Below are 26,535 nucleotides of genomic sequence, written 5' to 3' on the forward strand. Positions count from 1 at the left end.
ATATATAATATAAATTATAGCTTACGACCTCCAAGCCTATTTTATTAACATATATATGTGTTGCGATAGATCTCATTCTCATTTCATACTATTGAACGCTTAAAAACTGATTACATAACCAGAACTTTTTTCGTTATTATCGGAAAATATTCGTTTCAAACTCAAACCTGAAAAACTTTGCAATTTTATATTAAATTTTTGATATTCGCCACCCATAAAAGCGTTGAATGTAAACAGCTTCGCAGGTGTTTTCTTAAAAAATAAGCTGCAACAGTTAGGTAATGACGTTGAAGTTTTGTAAGATCTTATATAGTCACATTTATAAAATATACTTACTTTTTTTTTTGACCTTTCTTTCAAAAATTATATTTTTGCTTAGTGGTTAATATACACAAAATTATATTTATAATCCAAAATTATGCTAAAAACTACTTGTCTTCACAGAAGTGTGCCCTGGTGATTTTATCTCACTAATGCTGTATTAAATTGCATGAACTCCACTCTGCCCACATCTTAGGTTCTTTTTTTTATAACATTCAAAGTAGTTATTTCAAATCTCATTATGATCGAGAGTCGCTTTTTATTAGTTCACATATTTGCTATTTGCTTCGGATTTCCTCAACTTATAATACAATTTACTCATAGTGATTTCATTTCATTCACCTGTCTAAGCTTTCTGTGAAAATTTAAATATTTTTCAAATAAAAAAAAATTTATATTTTATGAAGCGATCTTTAAAAGTGAGTCATACTTATTGTCACCAAAAGCAAAAAAAAAGTAACATAACTTCTCATAAATTTAAAATAAAAGAAAAAGACGGTACAAAATAGGAAATGTTCATATTGAAACAGAATTTGAATATCAGTTATTATTTGGTTATATCTGTTAGCAGTAACTTACAATTTTTAGTTATCCAGAAGTTAATAGAAATTTTTTATTCATAAAAACTTTCTTGAAAATTTGAAAACTGTGAAATTCGACTTACCGTTTTTATACCATTAAGTGGCACCCCTAGCGTGAAATCGAATTTTCATATTTCGTTAGTTTATAGCTTTAAAAATAATATACTAATATTGCAAATCGTTATCTCAGTTAGTTTTAGTTTATTTTTATTTTTATAGTTCAGTTTATTTTTGAACGCGTTTTTCTCCAAACAATAGTTTTTTTGTATTTGCTGCAGTTATAACTCGAAGACAAATGACAAATGCTCAGTATGATTTTTTTTTCTGCCTGTTCTATATATTAATCTACATACAATACAATGACTGAATCGGTTTTTGGATCTGATCAAAAATCGAATATTGGCAGGCCAAAAACGACAAAAATTTGTGAATTTTAATTTTTACAATTTTTAGATTTCATCCACGGAGAAGGTCGGAATTACTGCAGCAGTTGAGCACCTTTATTTTTAGCGCTGTCGGATATTTGCTCTCGTATAACTCAAATAATTAAGTTTTTTTCCTTAAAAATTTCACTGTGTATTCTCGGTTCATCTATAAATATACCCTGAAAATTTCAAAACAATTATCAATTTATAGGCATTTATAGGAATTCCTTGAAAGTCAAGTAGGTTATTATTCCAAAATTCCATATGACTGTCAGACATTGGCGAGTGGAGAGTAGAGAAAGCTTAGCAAGTGGATATGCTACCCTAATAAAAAACTCACAAATTCTCTTGCATTGAATGAATGAGAATAATTTTGTTGTTGCTTTCACATGTGAATTTTTCGAAGAGAAGAAAGGAGGTGGCTTATATTCATATATTCAATTCCTACTATATACTTTTTTACTATATATGTAATCGCTAGTAAATCATATTGTCATATTTTAATAAAAAAATAATAATTACACAATCCACGTGAATTGGTATTTTTTTCTTTATTAATTATAAAATAATACTAATTTAAAACTCAATGAAGTTTAATATTTATTTTTAGTAAATAAATAATAATAATTTCAAACTTCACGTGATATTTAATATTTATTTTTTATTTATATTTTTTTTTATTAGTATTTCATTTTCACAAAAAAACGCTAATTTCATATCGACACAACTGGTAAAAATTAATAAAAAATTATATAAAGTAAATATATTATATAATATTTTGTAATATCATTATATAATATAATATTTTATAACTCCCAACGACCTGAAATCTCTAATGAAAATATAAAAGGCAAGTCGTCGTCAAGTGCCGTCGGCAAAACACAAACTTTTTTTTTTATACATAAAAATTTTCTTCCCATTTTTTTTTTTTTTACCAAAATTCCAAATTCACTACAAACAATATTTTTTTGTTATTTTTGTGTAAACATTTTGTTATTTTATTATTATATTACAATATTTTTTATATTTGTCATATTTTTGATTTTTTATAATTCTTTGTTTGCTTTGTTGTATTATTAATAATATTTTTTTACTGTACTAAATAATAATTTCTAACGATTTCCAGCAGAATTTCTTATTTATATATATATATTATTTATATATATATATATATTTATTTATATATTTTATTATATTTATATATATATATTTATTTACATATATGTTTGTTGTTTTTTACATATATAATTTTTAATTATTATTATTTATTTTATGCCATAATATTTATTTTGTTTCCTAAATTAATTCTAATATTATGCTTTAATAATTTTCTATATTATTTCTTAATAATTAAATTATTAATAATAAGAATTAATAATTTTAATATTAATTAAAAAATTTTAAATTAAATTTTCTTACTTATTTTCTTAATTATTTTCATACAGCGCGCGCACATACACCCATTTATGTATACGAAATTACATTCTTTTGTAATGTGCTTATTATGTTAATGCTATTCATTAAATTTACAATAAAAACTTAAGCTATCAAGTTTAGCGCAAATTCAAACGAAATTTTTAGAGAGTCGATGCGGAAAATTTCTGCAAAACGGCTGGATCGATCGATTTGAAATTTTCAAGTGACCTTCTTGAATAGAATTGCTAGGTTATGAGCGAAGTAATAAGATTTTTGATAATAATTACGATTTGTTAAGTGTAAATTTTTACACAAAATAAACGAATTAATTTGCGAGGTGGCCATTTTCTCAAAAATCAAAATTTCGACTAGTGCTTCAATGATCACTTGCATGCGTCTATATTAATAATAATTTATTTTGGTTTTTAGTTATGAAAAACTTCCTCACCGCTGACATTCTCGCATGACGCTTTCGGTAGTCCTTCTGGAGATCGGCTACGGCATCAAGGAATCCAAAATTTTTCATTATTAATCGCCGATTATTAAAGTACATTAAATTTTGTAATGTACCCAATTTTTATTTATTTATTAAATAAAATGCCATTTAAAAAAAAACATTCCAAAAAAGTGTGTATTTTCTGACATGCTACTGGATATCATCACTTAAAATAATTTGATTTGTGAGAAACTACAGCCAACTTAACGCGTCTATAGTTCAATTTGTACGACACTGCTTTAGATGTATGGCTAGCAAATTATCCATGAGAGTGTTATAAGCTGACATAGCGCTCTCTGCACTCAAGTACTCAGAACTATACACTCGCACATACTTGTAGTATATAGGCTCATTGAAGCACAAACATCAAATCAATACGTTAAAATTGTACAATAAATAAGAACAATGCGGTGAAGAAAAAGTACTAAAATTACATTAGAAACTTACATTTGTAAAGTATTTTAGAAAGTTTTGTTGAAAATTTTTGAATTTATTTTAAGAAGGGTCTATGTTTCCCTAAAACTTTTTACGAAATGCATTAATGCTACAGAAAATTTTATAAAACAAAAAAATTTGTGTTGAATAATGCTTCAATATTTTCAAATTCTGGAAAAAAATCACACACAAGTAATTCGGCTTATTGCTCAATGAAATCATTTGTCACAGAGTTCAATGGAAACTTCAATCATATTTTAAAAAATATCTTGAAATTTAAAGCGAAATTCATTACTTGCCGAATATTAAAATAATTAAGGTTCACAAAAATTTGGCAGGAAGCAGCAAGTTGTTGAGTTATTTTTGTCTATAAATTTTATTTATTTTAAATATTATTATTTTGACTTTTTGAAAAATTGTTAACCATATGTTCAAAATTTCACTGAATTTAACATGAGTGTTTACCAATACTACTATTAAATACATTTAAATGCTGGAAAAAATAAATAAATTAACAAAAGAAACTTCTAAATCTATTATTTATAAATAAATTTTATTATTATTAATTTGCTTTATATTTTGTTTAAAACTCGCCGTAAGTAGAATTTTTTATAACAGCCTTTATTGGCTTAGTTATCTTCAAACCAAATAATCACTGATCAAAATTTATTTTGAATTTATGTAGAATGTTTTATCAAGTAAGGAAATAATTTTTATCAACAAAAATATTTTTTTCGAATTTTTTAAATTAAAAACCTATAAAATATTTTTTTGGAATCGTTTTTTTTAAAAACTATATAAAATATTTGTTGCGCTTTTCAATAAATTTTATTAAAAATTTTTGATGATTTTGTTTTAATACTTAATTACTGTGATAAAATAATTGTAATAAGTTTATATTAAATTCTTGATATTTGTAACTTACTATTGAATTGCAACAAAAAGTATTGAAAAGGCAGTTCAAGAGGTTTTCCATCTACCGTGCTTTAAAAGAAACCTTATTTAAAAAAATTGCATAAAAATTTAGATTGTAGAGCAATTAAATACAAAAACATAAATATTAGAAATATTTTTTTTTGAAATTTTTTTAGTAAATAATTGTGGCTTGAACTTTTTGAATTAGTATATTCTAGTTTTTTGCTGTTGTTTAAAAATTTCATTACCGTAATTACACGAAATTCGCTGCCAATATCGGCAATTGCATTTGAAAATTGCTGAAAAAAAATAAAATGTGAAAAAAGACAACAAATACCATAATGAAAAAGCTCATAGAAAAGCTGTAGTGAAATTTTCATTGTTTCTCCCCCTCAAAAACCACCAACAGAACCGCTTTCCAAACTTGTACCATAACATCCTGAAAACCACCTAAAAACAAGTTTCACGCTTTGGTGAAAAAAATAATAATAAATTATTTGGGCTTAATTTAGAAATTCAATTGAAGTAACTAATTTAAAAGTATTAATTTTCAAATTAATTGAAAATAAATAATTTTTGTAATTAGATAAAAAGTTAAATTTCTAATTAAATAAAAATAAATTTATTTATAATTAACTAAAAATTATTTTCCTAAATAATTAAAAAATTGATTCTTTCAACTAATTAAAAATATTTATATTAAAAACAATTTAATTTTGCATTTACCCTACCATTAAACGTTCACTTGTAACGCACTCTCCAACTGTCACTTTTTCCGTTGCACTTGGCATGAAAACACACATTGTTTTTGTTTTTATTCTTAATTACAACGTTTTATTAAATGTTTTTCTGCGTTTTTTTGTTTGTTTTTATTTTTGTTTTTACCATTCCTTATTCAGCTAAAACTCTCAATTCTCTATCACACTTGACGCATTTTCATTATTATATATGTATGTAACTAAAAACGAAAAATAAACTTAACATAAATATTTGTATATATGTATGTATGTGTATGTTTGTATGCATTCAATTACATGATTATCAACTTGAATGTGGAAAAAAGTGCGCACTTATAAAAAGTTGGCGTTAAAATTACAAATTCGAAATTCATGAAGTTTTTGCATTGCAAAATTTCGGGAATGTGTTGTTGTTGGTTTTTAGCATTTTGTTGCATGTGGTATACTAGACGCTGCACGCGCGCCTCAATGCTGTCATAGTTCGCTACTTAAACGATAACATGTTGTTTTTGTAATTTTGTTAATATTATATTATATAATTTTTGTTTTTGTTGTTATAATATTTGGCGGTGCTTAAAAAGTACTTGAGGGCGTGTAGCGCGCCACAGCGCGGCGCTATTAGTCATTTAATTTTTTACAGTGTTTATTACTTAAAGTTGCGCCGCCGCGCCACTGCATGCGCTTAATTTGCGTAATCTGCTTAATTTAATTTTAATTTAATTTATTTTTTAATTTTTCAACTTTTTTGGGCATAAAATTACTTGACATATTTTTGCGATTTTTTTTTCTTTTTTAATTTTAAATTAATTTATTTATAATAATTATTTTTATGCACTTTACAACTACAGCTAAAACTTGTTTAATTTTAGTTTTTATAATCTTCTCTTAATTACTCGTTTAATTTTACTTGTGTAATTTGTAGCTAATTTACAATGTGGATATATCCAATAGTCCAACGGATGCGTCGTGCGGATGGTGCAGCTGATGCGTTACGCTGTGGTGGGGATGGTGGTGGTGATGGTGATGATGCGGCGCCAAATGGTGATGGTGCTGGTGGTGATGGTGCAGCAGCGCCAAGGGACCGCCAACGCCCAGTCCATCGCTCCCGCCACCGCCGCCGTTCACATCGCCATGACTGCCACCTAGGCGCCCCATCAGCGCGGGCGACACAATTGTGGTGGCGGTAGCGGTGAGCGCTGAGCCGCAGCTCGCCGCCTGTAGATAAGCGCCGTTCACTTGATGCTGCAGCGCTGGCGAGTGCGCGGGCAACGGCAGTGAGTGCGCCGACGAGCGGCTGCCGCCTGAAGAACCTGATGCCGTCGGGCTGGGGCGGCCGCCATGCATGCTATTCACATAGCTGTGCAGCATGCTGACGCCACCGCTAACGTTGCCATTGTTGTTGCTGCCGCTGCTGCTGCTATTGCCGCCGACGCTCTCCAGTGACTGGCTATGCAAGCCGTTGTGTAAATTACCGCCGCCACCGCCGTTGTGTTCTGCGTGCAACATGCTGGAAGCGCTTGCTGACACTGGCGGTTCCAGCTCCAATTGTGATGTTAGCTGCATTTGTTGTTGTTGTTGTTGCAATTGTTGATGATGCTGCTGTGCTAGCTGTAGTTGTGCATGCGCGTGCGTTAGTTGTTGCGTATGTTGCAGCAATGTTGTAGGCGGGGTGGTAGGCGAAGTGGATGTAGATGCGGGTGGCACTACCAAACCATGATGCTCCAACGCGCTTGTCATATCCGTTACGGTTGTGCCGGCGTTGGTGGCAATGGCATTAGCGGTGGCGCCGGCAGCGGCGGAGGCATTAGTGGATGCAACTGTGGCGATTGCGAGCGCTGACTGACCATAAGCACTGGCCATTTCTCACATGTGAGCGAGTGGCGCCATCGCGCGCATCGATTGTTGATGCTGCGCATGCTGTTGTTGCAAGTCCGGCGAACTATTCTGATAATGCATCAGATTGCGTTGATGCTCTGCGGCGGCGGCGGCCGCGGCAGCTGATGCCTGCATGCCATCGGGTAAATGATACATATTCATCAAATGATTCAAATCGGTCGTTTGCTGCGTCGCGCCATATTCACGTTTCATTATATGATTGTTATTGTTGTTGGCGGCGAGCACAGCGGCGGAATTTTGTTGCGCTTGACTATGTAGCGGACTGGGTGAGACAGGTTCGGATTTGATGCTCGAATCGCTCGGACTGTGACTTTGGCAGGAGACTTGCGAACCCGGTTGACCGCCTGTTAGGCCATACGGCGAGCCAGGCTGTTGCTGTACATTGCTATAGGGTGAACCGGGTTGCTGTATGCTAGCATACGGTGAGGTTTGTCCACCCGACACAGTGCCGTACATGCCGTAACCGCCACTCGCCGCCGGATTCATGTAGTTGAGTGAACCCGCAGCAGCAGCCGCTTGATGCATTTGACCCATATCGTAGCGGTGATAGTTGCCCATATAGGCGCTATGCTGACTTTGGTATGCAGCGGCTGATGGATCATGCATCATATAACCATTCGGCATATAACCGTTTGGCGCGCTCATCTGATACATATCACGGTTGACGGCGGCAGCCTGTTGTGCGGCCGCCATCGAGCTGGCGCTTGTATTGCGCGCCGCACTAGGCGCATTCGGTTCGCTTGACTGCAGCAATGAGCCGACGCCCATTGGATACTTCTCCTTGGATTTGGTTAGCGTCTTTGTCTTGCGTCGTGGCCGATATTTATAATCAGGATGCTCCTTCATATGCACCGCACGCAAACGTTTCGCTTCGTCGATAAACGGACGCTTTTCAGCTTCGGAGAGGTCCTTCCACTGTGCGCCCAAACGTTTTGAAATCTCTGAGTTATGCATTTTCGGATTGTCGGAGGCCATTTTGCGGCGCTGACCGCGTGACCACACCATAAACGCATTCATCGGACGTTTAACACGCTCCGCATTCTGTTGATTCTTATTCGTGGTCGAGACGTTATTGTTATTCACATTGTGACTGCCGCTACCAATAACTGTTGGCACGTTAGCATTTTGACCGCCAATAGACGCGCCACCACCCATGCCGCTGTGATGATGCACGCCATGGTGTTGCTGTTGCTGCTGTTGTTGCTGTTGCTGACCGCCCGGCGATGTCATATGATGACTGCCGATGCTTGATTGTGTGGGACTCAAATCGCTAGCGCTGTGCAATGGTGAACCGTGTTGCTGCTGCTGCTGCTGTTGTTGTTGCTGTTGCAAACTCGCATTACCATTCAACGTATTTGCCATGCTAGTTTGCAATGAACTTAGCGGATTGCTCGATAGACCGCCACCGCCATTACCCAGCAGCGCGCTTTGTTGCTGTCCACCGCTGCTGGCCAAATGTGTGGCCATATGATGATGATGATGTTGACTCAAATGTGATTGTGTCAAATGCGATTGTCCGAGATTCATTAGCGGACCGAGCGCGCTATACGGCGACGCAGCGTGTCCATGCAAAGCGGCGGACGCGTGATGCGGCGGCATGGTGGCATGCAAGATGCCGCCTTTCATATCCGATTCCATGGTCAACATATTGTGTTGTTGTTGTTGTAGCGGTATAGCGTACACGGCGGCGTTGTACTTATTATGGGTCCTATATGGTTTATTACAAATATTGTTGCTTGGCTAACGCAAACTTCTTACTTGCCAAAATATTTTTGTTTGCTTAGCGTTTTGTGCGCAAAATGTTGCGTTTGGTTTAGCGCTTTAAACTTTTTTTGTGTTTTATTGTTTGCTAGTTAAGCGCACACTATTGTTACACACTGTAGTAAGTTAGTAGCGTTTAATTTGCACTTTTTTGAAACCATTTTTTGTGCGACAATTAAAGTTGCTATTTTTATATAATTATTTCTGCGCTGCTGCTGTGTCTGCCTGTTTGTGTTATTGTAGTTTATTGGCAATTACGCTGCGCTTATGCTGCGTCTCTTTAAACACTGTGTTCACTTATTTTTGTACTTTAATAGTTAACTTTTCTATGCAAGCCTATGCGCGCGCTGCCTGAAATTGCTTGATTTTGGTAGCGCTTTCCAAGCAAGATAATTTTTTTGTTCGTTATTTTAGCAAATTCTCAATTTTCCCAAACACTGCTTCTTTTGCACCGTTACTTGCACAGGTAGCACTTCGCTTTGTCTACGCTCTTAAGCGCGCCACCTTCACTGCACTACGCTTTGCGCTGCCTTTTTATTTGCTTAATGCTGCGCCGTCTTTCGTCCGTCGCCTTCGTGTGCCGTAATGCTTATGCGTTATTGTGCAAATTCCGATTATTTAAATGACCAAAATTATTAAGTCAATTAACATAAGTATGCAAGTTAGACATGTGCGCGTACGAGTAATCGGCCTTTCTTGCACAATTTCACTTTAAAAATTATTTATATATTTTTTAATTCTCAAAACACAATTTTTAACTTTTTTTATTAAAGTTCACTTTCAGTTTCCGGCATTACACGCGTTATTTTACGTTTTCATATAAACAATACAATTGCTTTTTACGCGTTGAGTCACAAGACGAGACGTCGTTGCGGTACCAAAGTCTTGTTATTTCTATATAAATATTATGCTTTTTTTATCGGCTTGAGTCTACTACTTTGCCTTTTTAATTATTGTGCCTACTGCATGCAGGGTCATTGAAAAGTTTGTCAAATAAATTTTTACAATTTCCGCGATACGTCAACACGCGAATACCTCCACACTGCACTGAATTGAGCACCTTTCTGTTTTCGTTCGACGAGCATGAAACCTGTTCGAGGTGCTGGCTGGCTGACTGGCTAGAGCGCTGCTGCTGCTGCTGTGCAACTACGGTGTGTTGTGTTGTCGCTCGTTTACGAATGTTTGCACGAAGTTGAGCAGACACGATGTTAGTTGACTCTCCGCGGGCGCTACTCTCGTGATTATGCGTGTGTTTGTCACAATGTTAGTGGTAGTTATACCATTAGGCAACGAAGCGCTGGCTAAACGTAAGCTCATGTTTGCTTGTTTGTGCACAGAGCAAGCGCTAACTACCCTGGACGCATGTGAAAGCATGTTGCTGCACTCGCACGCGTTGTGTGCACCTAGATGAGCAAGATGAAAGAGCGCGCTTATAAATACAACACTTGTTAAAGAACGGCGCGCGCGTGAGTGTAAAAGAGATAGTTCTGTGTGTATGCGAAATTGTAGTAATGTGTATGCGCGCTCTTCGCAACACACACGCGCACACAAACTACATTTATGTTAGCGCGCTCTCCATATGTATTCGTACAGCGCAACGCAAATAAATCAAATTGCCCTGACAGTATAGTGACTGACGCGTACGTTACACGCCACTTACATAGAGCTATGTCAGTACGTCAACTAGTGGGTTGGATTATGCGCAGCAACATGCGACAGCATAGCTTGCCGCTTTGCTTGCTAACCAATCGCTATGCTGGCGCGTCATGGTGGGGAGGGGTTATGGCGCACGGTGTAGTATTGCTTTACTGCGCGCACTCTAGGTATGGTGTTGGTCGAGTACTAACGGATGATACGCTCAGCGTAGGCTGACTTGCTCTAGCATTTGTGGCATGCTTGCGATTGTGCACTGTAAGCGGCAGACTGAACGTCGACGTGCTTAATAGCTTTGCGGCTGTTCGCCGCCACTGTCACTGACAGCGTACACGTACTTTACGTGGCATATACAAATATGCCGGCTTCGCAATCGATTCCTTGCCACCACCACTCACACGCATGCTATGTGGTATGTGGTAAAAGCGCCGCAGCGTTTTTTTAAAGCTGGTAGGACGACAGCGTATCGTAACGTGGCGCGCTATAAAATTCAACGCGTATTGGCTGTTCTGAATTATAGGAAACACTGTTGCCACATTTCGTGCACGCGTTTGTGTAAATGTACATTGCCACAGCGCGCGCTCTTGCAAGTGTGTGAAATTTCAGTGCGTGTGTGTGCGCGTTCAACGTTGGCGACGGCGTAGCATGTTGACGTTGATTATTGGGCAGCATTAAGCGAGCATCTAATGTTTGTTGCTATAAAAAATGTGTAGTATTTAAGATTTAATGCGCTGCTATGTGGCGGTATGCTGGGCGTTATAGATACGCTAGGAAAATTTCAGCGTATTTTCAAGCGCTTCCTGTTGGCAAGTACAGAAATAGTTATGCTTTAAATTAGCGCTTAGTATTTTGCAGTAAATTGTAGTAGTATACACAAGATTTTGGCGCTACAGAGCGCGTTTGCATCGCACTTAATTATATTAATGGAAAACGCGTGCTTTACAGTTGAGAAATAAAAACAAATTTAAATTTTTTAGCACTTAAACTGCTGCAAAAACATAAACGCTCTACCGTTTGTTGAAATATAAAAATATTAAAGGCCTCCTTCCATATGCGCTGCTGCTGTTGACCTTACAGTGACCTTCCTGCCACTTCACAATTTGCATATATGTACCATATATACATACAAAAATCAGCTGAAATATCAAACTGTGTCGTCGCGCTAGCGCTTTTGCTGCCCCACTACGTAGTGCACCCCTAACCCAACCAAAGAACAAGCAAACAACAACAATAAAAACACAAGCGCAGCGCTGCAACTAGATTGGCTTTTATTGTTTTCCATGTCGACTGTCTGTTGCATGCATCCGTATATTATATATAAATGACGTACATACACAAGCATGCATATGTGCCTTGTTTGATGCAACAATTACGCGTACAATGCCAACAACAGCAACAAAAACAATGCACATAACTGTAGATAGCAGCGTACAATGCGTCTGCATATTGTTGAACGCAGCACGTCCAGACGCACTGGCAGACACTGCATGCTTATTTGTTTTTGTATTTATTGTTGTTCTTATTATTATTGCGCTATGACGGGGGCGGAGTAGCACATATACTTACAAATCTGCACGCAAGTGCGTATATGTGTGAATTGTTGCAACGTCAGCCGCAGCAGCAGCAGCGACGGCAGCGCAGTCACAGGCATATCAGACGAAAAACGTCATTCAAATTTCGGTTAACATCACACCACTACCATGACGTAGGTGCACTTACATATATATGCGCATTATTTGCATGTATTGACAAATACAGACACATATACATGTATATACACATACATACACATCTGCAGTAAATATGCAAAATAGTGTGGCAAAGGTATACAATTTTATGCAAATTTGCTATAAAATTTTCGTTGGATATAGGCGAAAAATGCATATATACACGCACTCACACATACATATGTGTATGTACGTAATCTTGATTGAAAGTTTGTTGTTGCTTGTGGCAGGCTTGTATTTGTGCTTGCTACAGCACATGAACATCAATTTAAGTTCTTGAAAATTATTTCTTTAAGTGAAAATGCGGAAATTTAACTGCAAGAAAATACAGTTACTTTCTTGCTGTTGTTGTCTACAAAGTTGAGGTTAGTTGTGCTCGTATTAGTCGCACATGAAAATTTCATATTTTGCTGTACAAAAATAGACTACTGATAGGTATTTACTATATTATATTATATATAAGTAAATGCTTTGTATGAAGCAAAATTGTGAAAATACTTGGCGAGCTTTCTGAATCTTAGCTATAGAGCTAAGTTTATCTGTAGCGCAGGTTACAAAGGCACTGCTTAACTGCCGGTTAAAAGTCTAGGCAGTTCCGCTTGCTATTTGTTCACTCTGTGCATATCGCTTTAGTTGAGCGATTATCGTAATATCTGCTCCTTGCATATATTTTATGTGAATAATGGGTTAAAAAAAAAACTGAGCTTAAGTTTAACTGAAGTCGATAAATTAATCACAATTGAAATAAATTTTGATGCGCAAAAATGTGTCGAAATTGTTGAACTTATGTACTTGGGATAACTCTCACTTATGTGAGCTGGGATAACTCTTAGATCGATTTCTTAAATTTTCGTAATTAAGCTATAGTATCTCTAATGTTGTATTTCACTTAATTTTGCTAACACAGCTTACATATTGACCGATGTATACGCTATAAATGCAACCGGAAGCGGGAAATTCTTATGTTTGAGGTAGGAATAGTGCTGGCCCAAATTTAACCATTTTTGTACAAGACCGCACTATTATTAGTGAGAGACCTTTATTTAGCTTCTTTAAGATATCTTACCTATTGACCGGTATGTACGGTATAAAGTCAACCGGAAGTTCGAATGGGTGTTAGGTTACCGATTTTTGGCATAATCACACACTTGTAACAGAAAAATATTCTCTCCGGATTGAATAATATATCTCATAGTTTTACTGATATTCTCCGTCATAAATCAGCTATGTGCACTGAGGTCCACATATACGGTATTTAGTAACTTAAAAAGTTATATTCCGACTTCGACCAGTTTTGAACGTGAGACAGCATACCAGAGGATCTATTTATGCTCTTTATTGGCTCACTTTTTACTTTTGCATATTATTTGTTAAGATAGCAAGCGAGTAGAAAAGTGACGATGCGAAGGTGTCTCATAATTGAAATTATATAAAGAAAAAATAATTCCAGCTATTAGGCAACAAAAAAGCTATGACATTTAATTCAATACTATTCATACAAAGAGTATGTGTATATATCATTAAATATTAAACTAGTAGTACTTTATATCTCTATTTGAATATACTAATCTATATGTTTCGGATGTGTTTTTTGTTCGCTACGCGACTCTCCAAGGCTTGGTGGAACGACGATACCAATAAGTAATTGATGCTTTCATATGCTTTTTTCCTACTATTTCGGTTGCATACTTGTATATTGATTTTTTGCAACAATTTAAGAGGTTGAAGCTGCTCTCATACACACGATGTGCATATGTGGTGAGAATTGTTTTTCAACAATTTTTTATATTTTTTGTCTTTCTGTGATTTTTAAACACACAAAATAAGATTGATAATCGCTTTAAATAAAGTTGATTAGTTGATAGGTGAGTTTGTAAGAAACTTTCAAAATAATAACGTAAAATTTTATGAAGTTTTGAATTCTTCTAAATTCTGCTATAAATAAATTTTAGCTATTATATAATATATTTATGAGTGAAAAGTCTTCGCTTGATTATAATATTGATTTTACTTATATTTCCTCGTTAAGTCAAGATGCTTGCCCTAAGTATTGAAATTAAACATATTTGTAACCAAATCGTTGGCATTCGGATCAGCCAAAAACTAAACCATCGAACAGCTTAAAATGAAACTACTATAGATGGCGCAAAAAATAGCAAAAAATAGCCACACAAAGAAAATTTGTATACTCTCGCAACTTGTTGCTACAGAGTATAATAGTTTTGTTCACCTAACGGTTGTTTGTATTACCTAAAACTAATCGAGTTAGATATAGAGTTATATATATATAAATGATTAAGATGAAGAGACGAGTTGAAATCCGGTTGACTGTCTGTCCGTCCGTCACAAAAAAGTATATCTTCACTAAGTACAACTAATTACTTACATATTGTTGTAAAAAATTTGAGCACATTGTTGCATAAAACGCGCTTATTTTATGATTTTAGTCCTGCACCATTGTCAACCTCGTTGTCTTTGAACATCAAAAAATGGTAAAATACAGAAAAAACACAAAATGAAAAGAATTTTTACATGAAAAAAATTTACACGACTGCTACCTAATCCACCTGCGAACATCGTTTCGTAGAATAACTTAGGTGAAATAATTGATGAGTATAAGTCAGGCAAGTATGAGAGGTATTTATTTTTAAAGTGGTCAATTATATATCAAATATTGATTTATTTCTTATAGCTCTTAGAACATTAAATATCAATATATCCTAATGATTTGAAATATATTTAGAGACTTTGTAAATAACAGTGGCATTTCATAACATGACATAACCTACAAAAATAATTTTACTTGTACATTTCTAAGTAAATTTCTAAATCCAAATAGTTAAAGTTATTTAATTGAAATCTCAAAGAAGCCAAGCTCATCGACAGCATATACAACCGTTCGCTCGACAGTCGGGTCTAAGTAACCGGAACGGACCCGGATTTTTAACCGGCCAAAACTGTCAACTCGGCAGCATATTAAGCCGTTCGGAAGCGACCCTAGTGGTTTTATATTGACTTGCAAGTCGAAAAAACTTTTGTTTTTTGGTGAATTTGGTACATTTGGAGAATTTATTGTATTTTAATAATTGCCAATTAATTTTGAAAATTTTTTTTATTCCCTTGATCCCATCGTCAGTGTCTCAGGAGGACATATGGAGGTGGCGATCTGTAAGATTTTTCTGCTTAAAATTAAATTTCAATGCTGGTACAGCAATTGACGCTAAGATTTGTCATATATAACATGGGGTAGGTATGTACTATGTCGCATATTTTGAAGTAATATATATATACATACATTTTATCAAATTTGCTTTGCTACTACTATTCTTATGCAGAAAGAAATACACGATGCGCAAACTTGTACTCATTTGTGCTCTCCACTGTATATCTCAACAACAAAGCAAATCCGCAGACATCACTTTTTTACTTTTCATACAAATTTTCTTACTTACAACTATAAATAGAGCGCGTATACAACTCAGAATCTCCGAATGTTACATTCTTCTATCTAGTTCGTGAACTTTTCATGGCTAATCTTGTTCAGAAACATGGCGATATTTATGTGCAAAGAGTGAGATAAAATTTTGTTCAAGAGTGAAATGTTTTTGCTTCTAAATGGCAAGTCCCTGTAAGTAGGCATAAGAGAGACGCTTGAACACCTCTTCTAGATATATTCGACCTCATCTAAAACTCTACTTAGATATCTAGGAGCTTTGCCGTTCAAGGCACTGGCTGAAGTATCAGTATTAGATATCAAGTCTCTGTTATACTTTGCAAAAAACGTGTACGACGTAAACTTCAGGTCGTATTAATAATTAACCTCCATATGGCATAACAAAGGTCGCTGTATTGTAAGGTCAAGGAACATTTTTTGCTTATAAAAATATGTAAGAGATTGTAAAAAAAAAATAATTTGTGTAAGTAAATGTATCCGTTATTAAGATTATAAAAATGGTAGAGCCAATGATTGGTTAAAGGCTTTCTGGCTTTTGAAAAGTACAAACAATTTTGATAATAATAAGTATGTATAATTTTGGACTGCTTTTGTTTATTTTGATAAATTTCAATATTTATGTAATGTATTTTAATTGCAAATCTATATAATGTATTTTAATTGCAAATCTTCACACAATTTTTAAAGTTTTGAAAAGAAAAATATGTTTTTTTTCACTATATTCCCAATGTGTAAATTTTATTTTTTTATGATTTTTAAGTATATGATATCAAGATTTTTTTATGGATTTGTGAATGTATTTCGCTTATTTCATTCTTTATTTTTCACTTATAGGGCTACAGGTGTTTCACGGCTTCAAAAAATCAGGAACTTTTTTTATTGTCTTATTTAATTCTATAGCATCTCTAGAATAATGTCCTTAATGCTCAAGTCGATGCGACTAATAGTTTTCGAGATACAGCCTTGAAAAGTTGCGCGCTCGAGGTCAGCTATATAATCACTTAAAACGCGTTTTTTTCGAAACTGTGTTTTCAAAGTCGGTTGACTAGTTTTCTCGCGATCTACTCAAATTTTACACAGGTCTTCGATTTATAACTTAATATATATATTTTTTTTTCAATTACAACTGTTTACAAAAACGTCTAGAAATTTTTAACAAAATTTGTAAAAACCAAAAATACAATTTTCACTTTTTTACGTCCAATACATAGTTTAAGGTCTTAACTAAAACACGTATTTTATACCCTGAATTGGGTATATTAAGTTTGCCGCGTTGTTTGTAACACGTGTAACACGTATGAGACCCTAAAGCGAATATACCTAAATAGTCAGCGTGACCTGCTGTGTCGATTTAGCCATGTCCGTCTGTCTGTATACCATATACGCGAACTGAAGGACTAGTTTTTGAGATATCGATATGAAATTTTGCACATGTTATTTTCTACCCAAGAAGCTGCTCATTTGTCGTAACCGCCGATATCGAACCACTACAGCATATAGCTGATATACAAGCTGAACGATCGGATAGGCAAGTGCTTGCATAGAAAAGTTTTTCATTTGACGAGTTGTATTCACAAAATTTGGTTTGGGTTAATTTCTAAGACAATAATGCCATCACTGTAAAAACTGTTCAGATCGGCTCACTATAACATATAGCTACCGTACAAATTAAACGTTCGCAATCAAGTTGTTGTAAGGATTCTTTTGTATTTGTGAAGGGTATTATAGCTTCGTTCGGAAGTAAATGTTTTTTCTTATTTTTTACTTCAGATGATCCTGTGAATAGTTCTGGTGTCAACGCGGAGATCCTTTTTTTCGAGAGACTGTCGGAAATGACGTCGTAATGGCTGAGTTTTGAATATTTTCATTTAAAATGTTTACAAAATCTTTGTAAAATGTGTTCTTTGGAATAATAAAAAAAATCACATAAAATATTTAGTATTTTATAAGCAAATAAGTTATTGAAAATATACTGTTTTTTGCACGAGGAAACCTATGTAACCTCTTATGTCCGTTTCACGACAGTCGGGATTTAGATTCCACAACAAGGGCTGTGCTGTTATCAGTTGCTGATGTTATCTTGTTTATCAAACATATTTAAATATTTATAAAAAATTTAGAACGAACAGTATTGCAAATGTTTAAACAATTAAAAAAAAGAACAATGCTTCAAAAAAAAATTTTTTTTTTCAAAATTAAATTTTAGTTCAACGCTGCAACTTATAAGTCATTGATTTGCAAATTCGCTGAGGGCTTTGACCTCAAACACACAGGAAAGTAAACAAATGCACACATATACACATATTTATCAGATATATTTCTGTGTATATGTGTATATGGGTGGCGCCTCGCTAAGCCAAACACTTGCCAATTTGATTTTGAAAACTTTTGTTGAAACAAACAATGGCGTTTATTGTGTTTCGCGTGATACACATAAAACACACACACACACATACATATACGTGTATAAACAACTTTTTTTTTAGCATTTGCTAACGCATTGTGTACTCGAATGGCTCAAGACCTTCTCTTTTCAAAAACACAATTCGCTATTCAAGGCAGAGCCGCTAGTGTAGACCAGTCAGTCAGCCAGCTCGGGTAGCCAACAATCCACCGACGCCGCTGCCGCTGTTGCCGCCGCTGTCGCCATTCAGTTCAACTCCAATTGAAAAGAAACAAAGTCAAGGTCATTGCAAAGAGTTTAATTGTTTGCAACAACATACAAAAACAATAACAAAGCGATGAAAAAACAAATATTGCATAAAAGCAGAACAGAGAAAAACAATGCAAAATGTATGGCGAAAAGTTGAGAAAAAATATCACAAAAATAAAAGGAGGCAAATAAAAGCAGAGTGAAAAGAGGAAATGTGGCAGCAACAACAACAATGGGGGGGGCAAACAATGAAAATAATAATGAATAAAAATAACGAGAGTATCTAAACCGAAAATAAAAATGGCAGCAGCAGCAGCAGCGGCCGCAACAACAACAACAACAAAATAAGTAACAACAACAAACAGTAACAACTACAACAATAAAAACCAGTAATAATAACAACAGCAACAAAAAAAAAACAAAGCCAGCCGTAACACCAACAAAAACAGCAACAACAACAGCTACTATCTACAACAAAAGCAGTACCAGTAAATAAAAGTGTTAAACAATAAAGCGACTGCGGCAGCGGCAGCATTGGTAGCGACTCCGCAGCGTCGTCGGTGGCAGCCATAAATGCCACAAAAAGCTGAATGGCAGCTGAATTGAGTGGAAATGGGGGTCAGGCGTTGACAACAGCGTGCTGGACCGGTGTGGTGTAGCGGTGCGGAAATACGCGACGCATGTTTCATGCAACATGTTGCATTATTATGCGGCAAATACGCGATGTGTGCCACAAAATAGCGGACGAGCGTCACGTGAACACACATTATCACAAAGAAACACACAAAAATACAGCTACATATGTATAACATTATCTATGGTGTATATGGATGTCTAAGGACAACAACAACAACAGTAAAAGTTGAAATGTAATCAACTCCACCTTTATACAGCCAACTGACTGCAGCAGCTGAGCACAAAGCGGGTGTTATTTACACGTTTATAAGAAAGCCATGACGCACTATGAATAACGGCCAGCAATACCGTTATATAATAGAACAGCAGCGACTGTGGCAGCAACAATATTAACAAAGGCGCATTAACAAAAGGTGAAAATTAAATAGAAAAAATTATAAAGGCCAGCAATAAATGGGGCGGCAGCAACAACAAAAACAGCAGCAATAATGAAAAGTGCCGCAACAACAACAATAACTGCAATATTAACAGTGACGTTGGCAACGCAACCCGGAACCAGCGCACAACAGCAAGGTGCATGAGGGGGCGGGGGGGCAAAAGCAAAATTGCAACAACAACAAATTGCAATACGAACACAAAAAATTTAATTACAACAACAACAATTGCAATCACAGCTGTGATGTTGGCAACGCAACACGGAGCGGCAAGAAGCATGACGAAGCAACAGCATGAAATTACAACAATAACAAAAATTTTGTATTACGGTATTCACACCGATATGCGAGCGTGCGAGTGAGCTTCCGTCTGTCCGTGCGTCTGGCATATTAAGCAAATACATACATATACATATATATTTGTATATGTTTTTACAACAAACACACTGCCGCACACAGCAACGTCGCTCGCTGATTCACTTTAGTCAAACAGCAGTCAATTTGCAAGTCAGCCATTGTGCCAAACAAAAACATCAAAAGAATTCAGCAAAGCAGCAGCAACCATAGATAACAAACAGTTAGAACAGTGCAGTCGGCGCAGCGCAGCGGCAGCAAACAGAAGCCAGTCAAAGTCAGTGTGCAAAGAACAAAAACCGAAATTGAATGAGAAATTTGAATGAGATTTGAATGACTGAATTCGAATGGCCTGCAATTGAACGGCATTCGAGAGGCGACGGTAAACACACACACACACACACACATAACCATCAAACAAACATATGTATATACAGACACAAACGCACACATACCAACATATAAATAAGAACATCAAAAAAGCCATGCGCCAACAGGTGTTAACAGCCGCTGCAGCAGGTGGAAGCAGTGGCAGCAACCACTTTGACAACAACAACAATTCACATACATACATAATACTTACTGCTTTTGTTGTATTGTTGACGTCGACTGCGTCGCCAGCGTGCCTCTTTACATTGAATACAAAACACTTTGGCCGCTCAATGCAACGATGCCGGCGCCGAAGCCAACAACTTTGCCATTGAAAAGCGAAAGCGCTAACGTTTTTGTTGTTATATAAGCATACATATATAAAGCATTAAACAATTATAATACAATACGTAAATGAAATGAAAAGCAAAGCATTTTAAAACAATGAATGGCGAGAAATTTTAAAGGAAGAAATGCAGCAAAGGAAGCTAAAAATATAAACATTGCAATCCGCCGGCAATCCTATTGAGATCATGGATATATACATACACATACATATATATTTATTATTATTTCGATTTACACTTTTATATACATATATGTATATTTATGTACCATATATGCATTTCATGACGATATTTCAAGAACTGGAAATCAATATTATGCGTGTTCGATTCGCCACACCTCAGCGTGCTAAAATTGCATCGCTCATCTGTTAAATAATTAATGCAAGAAAGATGCAACAAAATTAACCCGTTAAACTCATTAGGGAAGCGAAGTGACTTGTTCGATTTGCCACTCTCCAAATCGCCAAAGTTTAGCGAATTAAACAACCATCAAATCTTTGTATTTGACCCATACTTCTTCATACTTGTATATATAAATTACGTCCGCAAACTGAATTGGCCTTTATTCAAGTCCGAAAAATATGAACCAAACTCTGGAATGATATTATTAAGTAAAATATATATATTTTTTATGTAAGAAAAGGGAAAAAAATTATATGAAAACATAACATTTTGTTCAAACACCTCCAAACATTTAATTTTCAACTCTTTTGGCCAGAGTTTGGTTCATATTCTAAGAAAATATGTAACTAACGAAAGAAAAAAAATTAATGACCTCCAGGTGTCCCACCAGCAGTCAACTCTGATGGCGATCCGCAATGGTCACCACCACTTCTGGCAACGAAAAATTTAAAAGTGTGGTTCAAAATAGAAATAAAGTACCCTGCAAGTTTAAACGATTCTAAGTATTCTTTCTCAGTTAAAAAAAAAAAACACTCGAATTTCGGCCTCCTAGACTGATTTCCCCCCTTAAAGCTTTTCGCGAAGAGGTCTTGATGAACATGGAATTTTGAAGTAAAATCAATCTCAGAATGATTTTTTTTTATTACCGAAGGCTTTCATCCCAAATATTTCAACAATACCATATATATAGCTTATAAGCATGAAAGAAATACAGAGTCTCGGCACAAATTTTTTGTTGAATTGAATATCTTCAACCTCGATTCAAATGTTTTGAATCTCTGTGACGCAATCCGATAATCTTGTGCTCTACCTCTTTACACTAGCCTTTAGACAGTAGGCAAAGAGAGGAGCAAGTTTAAATATGCTGCTATTCGTAATGCATATTGTGAGATTGATCTCTCTTTTGAAAAGTTTAAATATGTTTCTATGTAGTATGGTATAAATAGACTTATGTAGTCAGAGAACTCAAAATTGTTTGATTGTTGGATTAGGAAGCTCTTGTTCTTTATAATTTACGATTTTCTTAATAATTTTCAAGCATTTGTGGAACTTCAGGAACTGAGGAATAGTGTTATGAGAACGTTTTTCGGCGCCAGGAGTTTACTACAGATAATCGCAACTACTTAATACTGTACTGTCTTATCCGGAGAAACAAATACCACTAAAATGGGAGTTCATATATGAGAACGACCCAAAACATGCTACGAAATTGATAAAATCGTGATTTCAGCGCAATAAAGTTGACACTATGTATCTGTCCTTCCAGTCGCGCGATTTCGATACCAATAAAGATCTAAGAGGAGTGCTGCAGATATCACACGGTGAAATTATTTATTCTTTTCTTATCTTACTATTATTATTATTTTTTCATTTTTTGAAAGCATAATTATTATTTAGATAATTTTTTAAATATATTAATTTTATTATTATTATTTTTTTAGTTTTATATAACTTGCTTATTTTTTTTATTTTAATTGCTATTTCTTCATTTTCATTTATTTTAAATTCTATTTAAATTCCTTTCATAAAAGTTTCACGTGCGAGCTCTCCTCTCAGCCGCATTTTCACTTGATTGTTCCAGCTCAGTTCCTTTTGTGATTTTGAGGCCATTGTGTCAGTGTTTAGCGCAAGTCTATGTGTCTACAAATGTGTGTATGTATGCGCTCGCATCTACTGCCATGTTTGTTTGCATGTGTGTTTCGAAGTTATTGAAATGCTTTTGACCTACATTTTTCGGCTTTTGTCAATATGAAACTGCGTTCATGCCAGCATGACAATAAGGAATAGTGCACATACACAGAAAAACATACATATGTACATACAAGTACATACAAAAAATTTTATCTTTATTATTTTGCAAAAAAGTGAGTAAATATTAAAAAAAAAATAACCGGCAAACTTCATTGATAATTGTCGAGTGTCTCTGTCGCGTCTGGCGAAGTACAAAAGCCGACGAATGGACAGACGGATGCTGCCATAAATGGTTTGACGAAAGAAATTTGCCTACGAGTAAACGATAGTCAAAAGTTGATGGAGTTTATATATACCAATACATATTAACAATTGCATTTGTGTATATGTTTGATTGTTTAATTATACCCTGAACAGGTTATATTAAGTTTGCCACGACGTTTGTAACATGTAGAAGGCAAAGTTGGAGAGCCTATAAAATACATATGTATATAAATGATCAGCCTGACTAGCGTAGTCGAATTAGTCTTGTGTGATTTAGTGTTCTGTATATACCCGAATTAGTCCCTAAACTTTTGAGTTATCGATCTGAAATTTTGAACATGTCCTTTTCCCTTCAAGAAATCGCTTATTTGTCGGAACCGTCGATATCGGACTATATAGCATATAGCTGCCATACAAACTGGCCAATCAAAATCAAGTCCTTGTATGGCAAACTTTTTATTTGACAAATTATCTTCACGAGATTTTGCACAGATTATTGCCTAAGACAATGCTATAACTTCAGAACATATAGTTTAGATCGGATCACTATAGCATATAGTTGCCATACAAACTGATCGCTCGAAATTAAGATAAAGCTCTTTTTATGCCTTTTATGCTGTAGGAATGCCCCTATGAAGGGTATTATAGCTTCTATGCAGCCCAAGTAAATGTTGGTTATTGTGTTTTGTTGTTTTTGTAAATAATGAAAACTGAAAATTCATGCAAGAATTTCAAACAAAATTTATGTATATAAATACTTATAAGTAAGAACAACAGCAGTTAATATATCCATACATATGTATATATGTGTGTAGGTCTGTGTGAAAGGGCGTATTGTCTCAACGTTCGGCATAGCTGCGTCGTCGCTGCTGTGAACGAAGTCGGCAAGCACCTCCTTTACGACGAGAATGCCGACGACGACGACGTCGATTGTTAGAGATCGACCTGCCTCACTACTAGAATAATACATATTGTTTGTTTATGCTTGTTGTTGTTGCAATTTTTGTTCTTGTGTAGTGTTGCAACAATAGTAACCAAACAATAGGCGAAAATTTGTGTCATTGAACTTTTACATGCCAACACTGCTCTCGTTGTTGTTTTTGTTATTATTTTTACATATAACATCTTCTTTTGTTGTTGTTGTTATTGTTTTTGTTGTTGCTTGGTTTGGTTGGCTTTTTCCTTTGCTTCCGCCATTGTATTGTATTTGCTATTGTTGGTGGCGGCGTCGTCCTCGTCGCTTTTGTTGTTGTCCGCTGTCTGTGTTTGCTACTGTTGCTATTTATTTGTTGCTGCCAATGTTTTGTGTTTGCCAGCCAAATAAAAAACAACAAGCGCTGCTACTACTAAAGCACTCAACGTCAAAACAACGACCGCAACAATGGCAAAAAGGCGCGGCTACAATGACGGCGTCGTCGTCAACTCGCCAGCAGCAATAACTACAACAATAGCAACAACAACAATACATACATGCCATTTGTATAAACAGAATACAGTAGCGACAGCAGCAAAAGTTAATAGAACAGCTATTGCTTTAATGCAATCACAATGGCAACAGTAGCAACAAACACATAAATAAAAACTACAATACAAGTAGCGAAAGTAACAACAACACAAAGTCATAAATATGCGCGTGCTTTTAACTCTTCGCTTTGGCTGTCGAAGTGCCACACCAAACTGAACGCCCCTTTTCCAGCTAACAACCGACAACCTCGACCATTGCCTAGGCCACTAACAACAACAACAACACGAACAAAAATATTGCTTTCACAAAAGGGCCGACAGGTGGCAAGTAAACTCGTGTAGAACTGACGAAAGTGTATGTCGGTCTTTGGGGTGGGCGGGGGCGGGGAACGTCTCTGTGGTGTATATGTATGTTGGTCCATGGTGTAGAAAGGATTGCGACGAGGAGGCTAATGTCCAGGTTGCTTTTGTTAAAGAAAAACAATGGACATTTCTCTGGAAACTTTGTGCATTTTTGTTGTTGTTGTTGTAATGTAAGATATTGGCGCTAAGTCATTTGCTACGAAATACTCGTCGTTTTTAGTTTCGATCGAGCATTTTTTTGTCTTTCTAGCTATCGGTATATACATACATAATTTTGAAATGTGGTTGTTGCTTTTTCGGCATATACTTTACGTATTGCTGTTATTGTTAATTTTGGCTGAACTAGCCGGAGTTTTGTTAAGTTCAGAAGTTCTTCTGACGCACATTTTTGCTTTGTTAAACAAAACGATCTCTCTTAGTTATCGGAAACCGCTTATCAAACTGGTATACCATCTGATCAAATATGACCCGAACTGTCTTTTAATACAATAAAGTCAATAGATCCAAAATGGGCTGCTTTTGAGAAAATACAATTTTCCCCACACTTGCTTTAAGCCTCGGCTGGGAGATGACCTTCAGTAACTTCTGCGAATTTTGGCTTTTTCGGTGTCGGCTTGTTTTCGAAACGCCATTCGTTTGATTGTTGGACAGTTTCGACATCATATGCTTAAGCCCACGTCTCGTCACCACTAAGTATGCGTTTGATAATTGTAGGAACCTCAGCTAAGTTGTCAAGCATCTCTTTGTGACCTCTCGACGGCGTCGATTTTACAAAAGATTCGGGTTTTTTGGTACGAGTCTAGTATTCCCACCCAAAATTTTAACCAAAATGTTTGAGTCGATCCATAAAAGATGCTTTGGCGCTCTCTCTGATGCCAACACGACGATGTCCAAGCCCTGCTTCTTTAACTTTTTTGATGTTACCGTCATTAGCAGAGGTAGATGAACGACTCGCAAGAGGCAAGTGGTGGCAAGTTAAGGGTAGTTCCTTGTCAGGCAATATTGAAACTTGAATGATGATGGTTCAAAGTTCTGCACCGTCGCTGTTGTGCTTTTTGTTTGTCCTCCTAAGTACACCTAAGTTAACGAATTATTATTTACTAAGGCTGGAAGAAAGCGTTAGAAAAGACTTCACTTATTGCTCTCAGACGCATTAAAGCTGGATGTCTAAATGAACATGTGGTTCAACCTAATACGCTTTGATTTGATGCCAAACCATTTGCAACATTGAGTCGCCGAACTAAGCTCTGGCGGTATTTTCTTTGCCATTAAACCTATGAGAAAGTTGTTGGTAGGAAGAAGTAGCTTCTTTATGCTTAGTATTGGCTTAATACTTGCGAGGAAGGTTGGTGGGAGAGTCTACTGACGGGAACTATGCATCAGTTATCTGTTTCTGGCTTTCCGACTTTTATAGCGTTTTTCAAGCTAAGGCTGATACTATTAAAATAGCAGTTGATCAACTGTCCCGAAACGTGGCCTACTTTAGGGATCCACATCGATTGTTGAGCGGTAGTACTGGCCGTGAACTCACTGACCCTGTATTAGTTTGGGTACCAAAAAAAAGCGCATCTCAGCCTTACGTCGTTAGAGTCCGAGCTCTGCTCTGCTGGTTCTAATTGAATAGCTGGGCCTGGTGGGAGCTTGGCGAGCGCTGAGCAACTATCGACACGTGTGCGGCCGCAAAATCCTGTTGACCCAATGTAAATCGCAAGTGAACCAGCAAGGTTTTCACCCTCAACA

The 26,535-nt window shown here is 35.8% G+C and overlaps 2 protein-coding genes across 2 annotated transcripts; both read right to left on the bottom strand.

Annotated features, from left to right (window-relative positions):
* Nucleotides 1-6,253: 6,253 nt before the first annotated feature.
* LOC106627099 (homeotic protein ocelliless) lies at nt 6,254-7,186 on the bottom strand. The gene has a single exon (XM_014247099.2). It carries the CDS (start codon nt 7,184-7,186, stop codon nt 6,254-6,256), a length of 933 nt encoding a protein of 310 aa, XP_014102574.2.
* LOC106627179 (SRY-box transcription factor soxNeuro) lies at nt 7,057-10,219 on the bottom strand. Its single transcript, XM_014247212.3, has one exon. The coding sequence runs from the start codon at nt 8,867-8,869 to the stop codon at nt 7,190-7,192; it is 1,680 nt and encodes a 559-aa protein (XP_014102687.2). The 5' UTR covers nt 8,870-10,219; the 3' UTR covers nt 7,057-7,189.
* Nucleotides 10,220-26,535: the final 16,316 nt, after the last annotated feature.

Source organism: Bactrocera oleae, chromosome 3 (assembly GCF_042242935.1).
Source record: "Bactrocera oleae isolate idBacOlea1 chromosome 3, idBacOlea1, whole genome shotgun sequence".
Classification (NCBI taxonomy): Eukaryota; Metazoa; Arthropoda; class Insecta; order Diptera; family Tephritidae; genus Bactrocera; species Bactrocera oleae.

Coding starts and splice junctions, on each gene's coding strand:
- LOC106627099 (XM_014247099.2), bottom strand. CDS start 7,186: ATGGCCAGTGCTTATGGTCAGTCAGCGCTCGCAATCGCCACAGTTGCA.
- LOC106627179 (XM_014247212.3), bottom strand. CDS start 8,869: ATGTTGACCATGGAATCGGATATGAAAGGCGGCATCTTGCATGCCACC.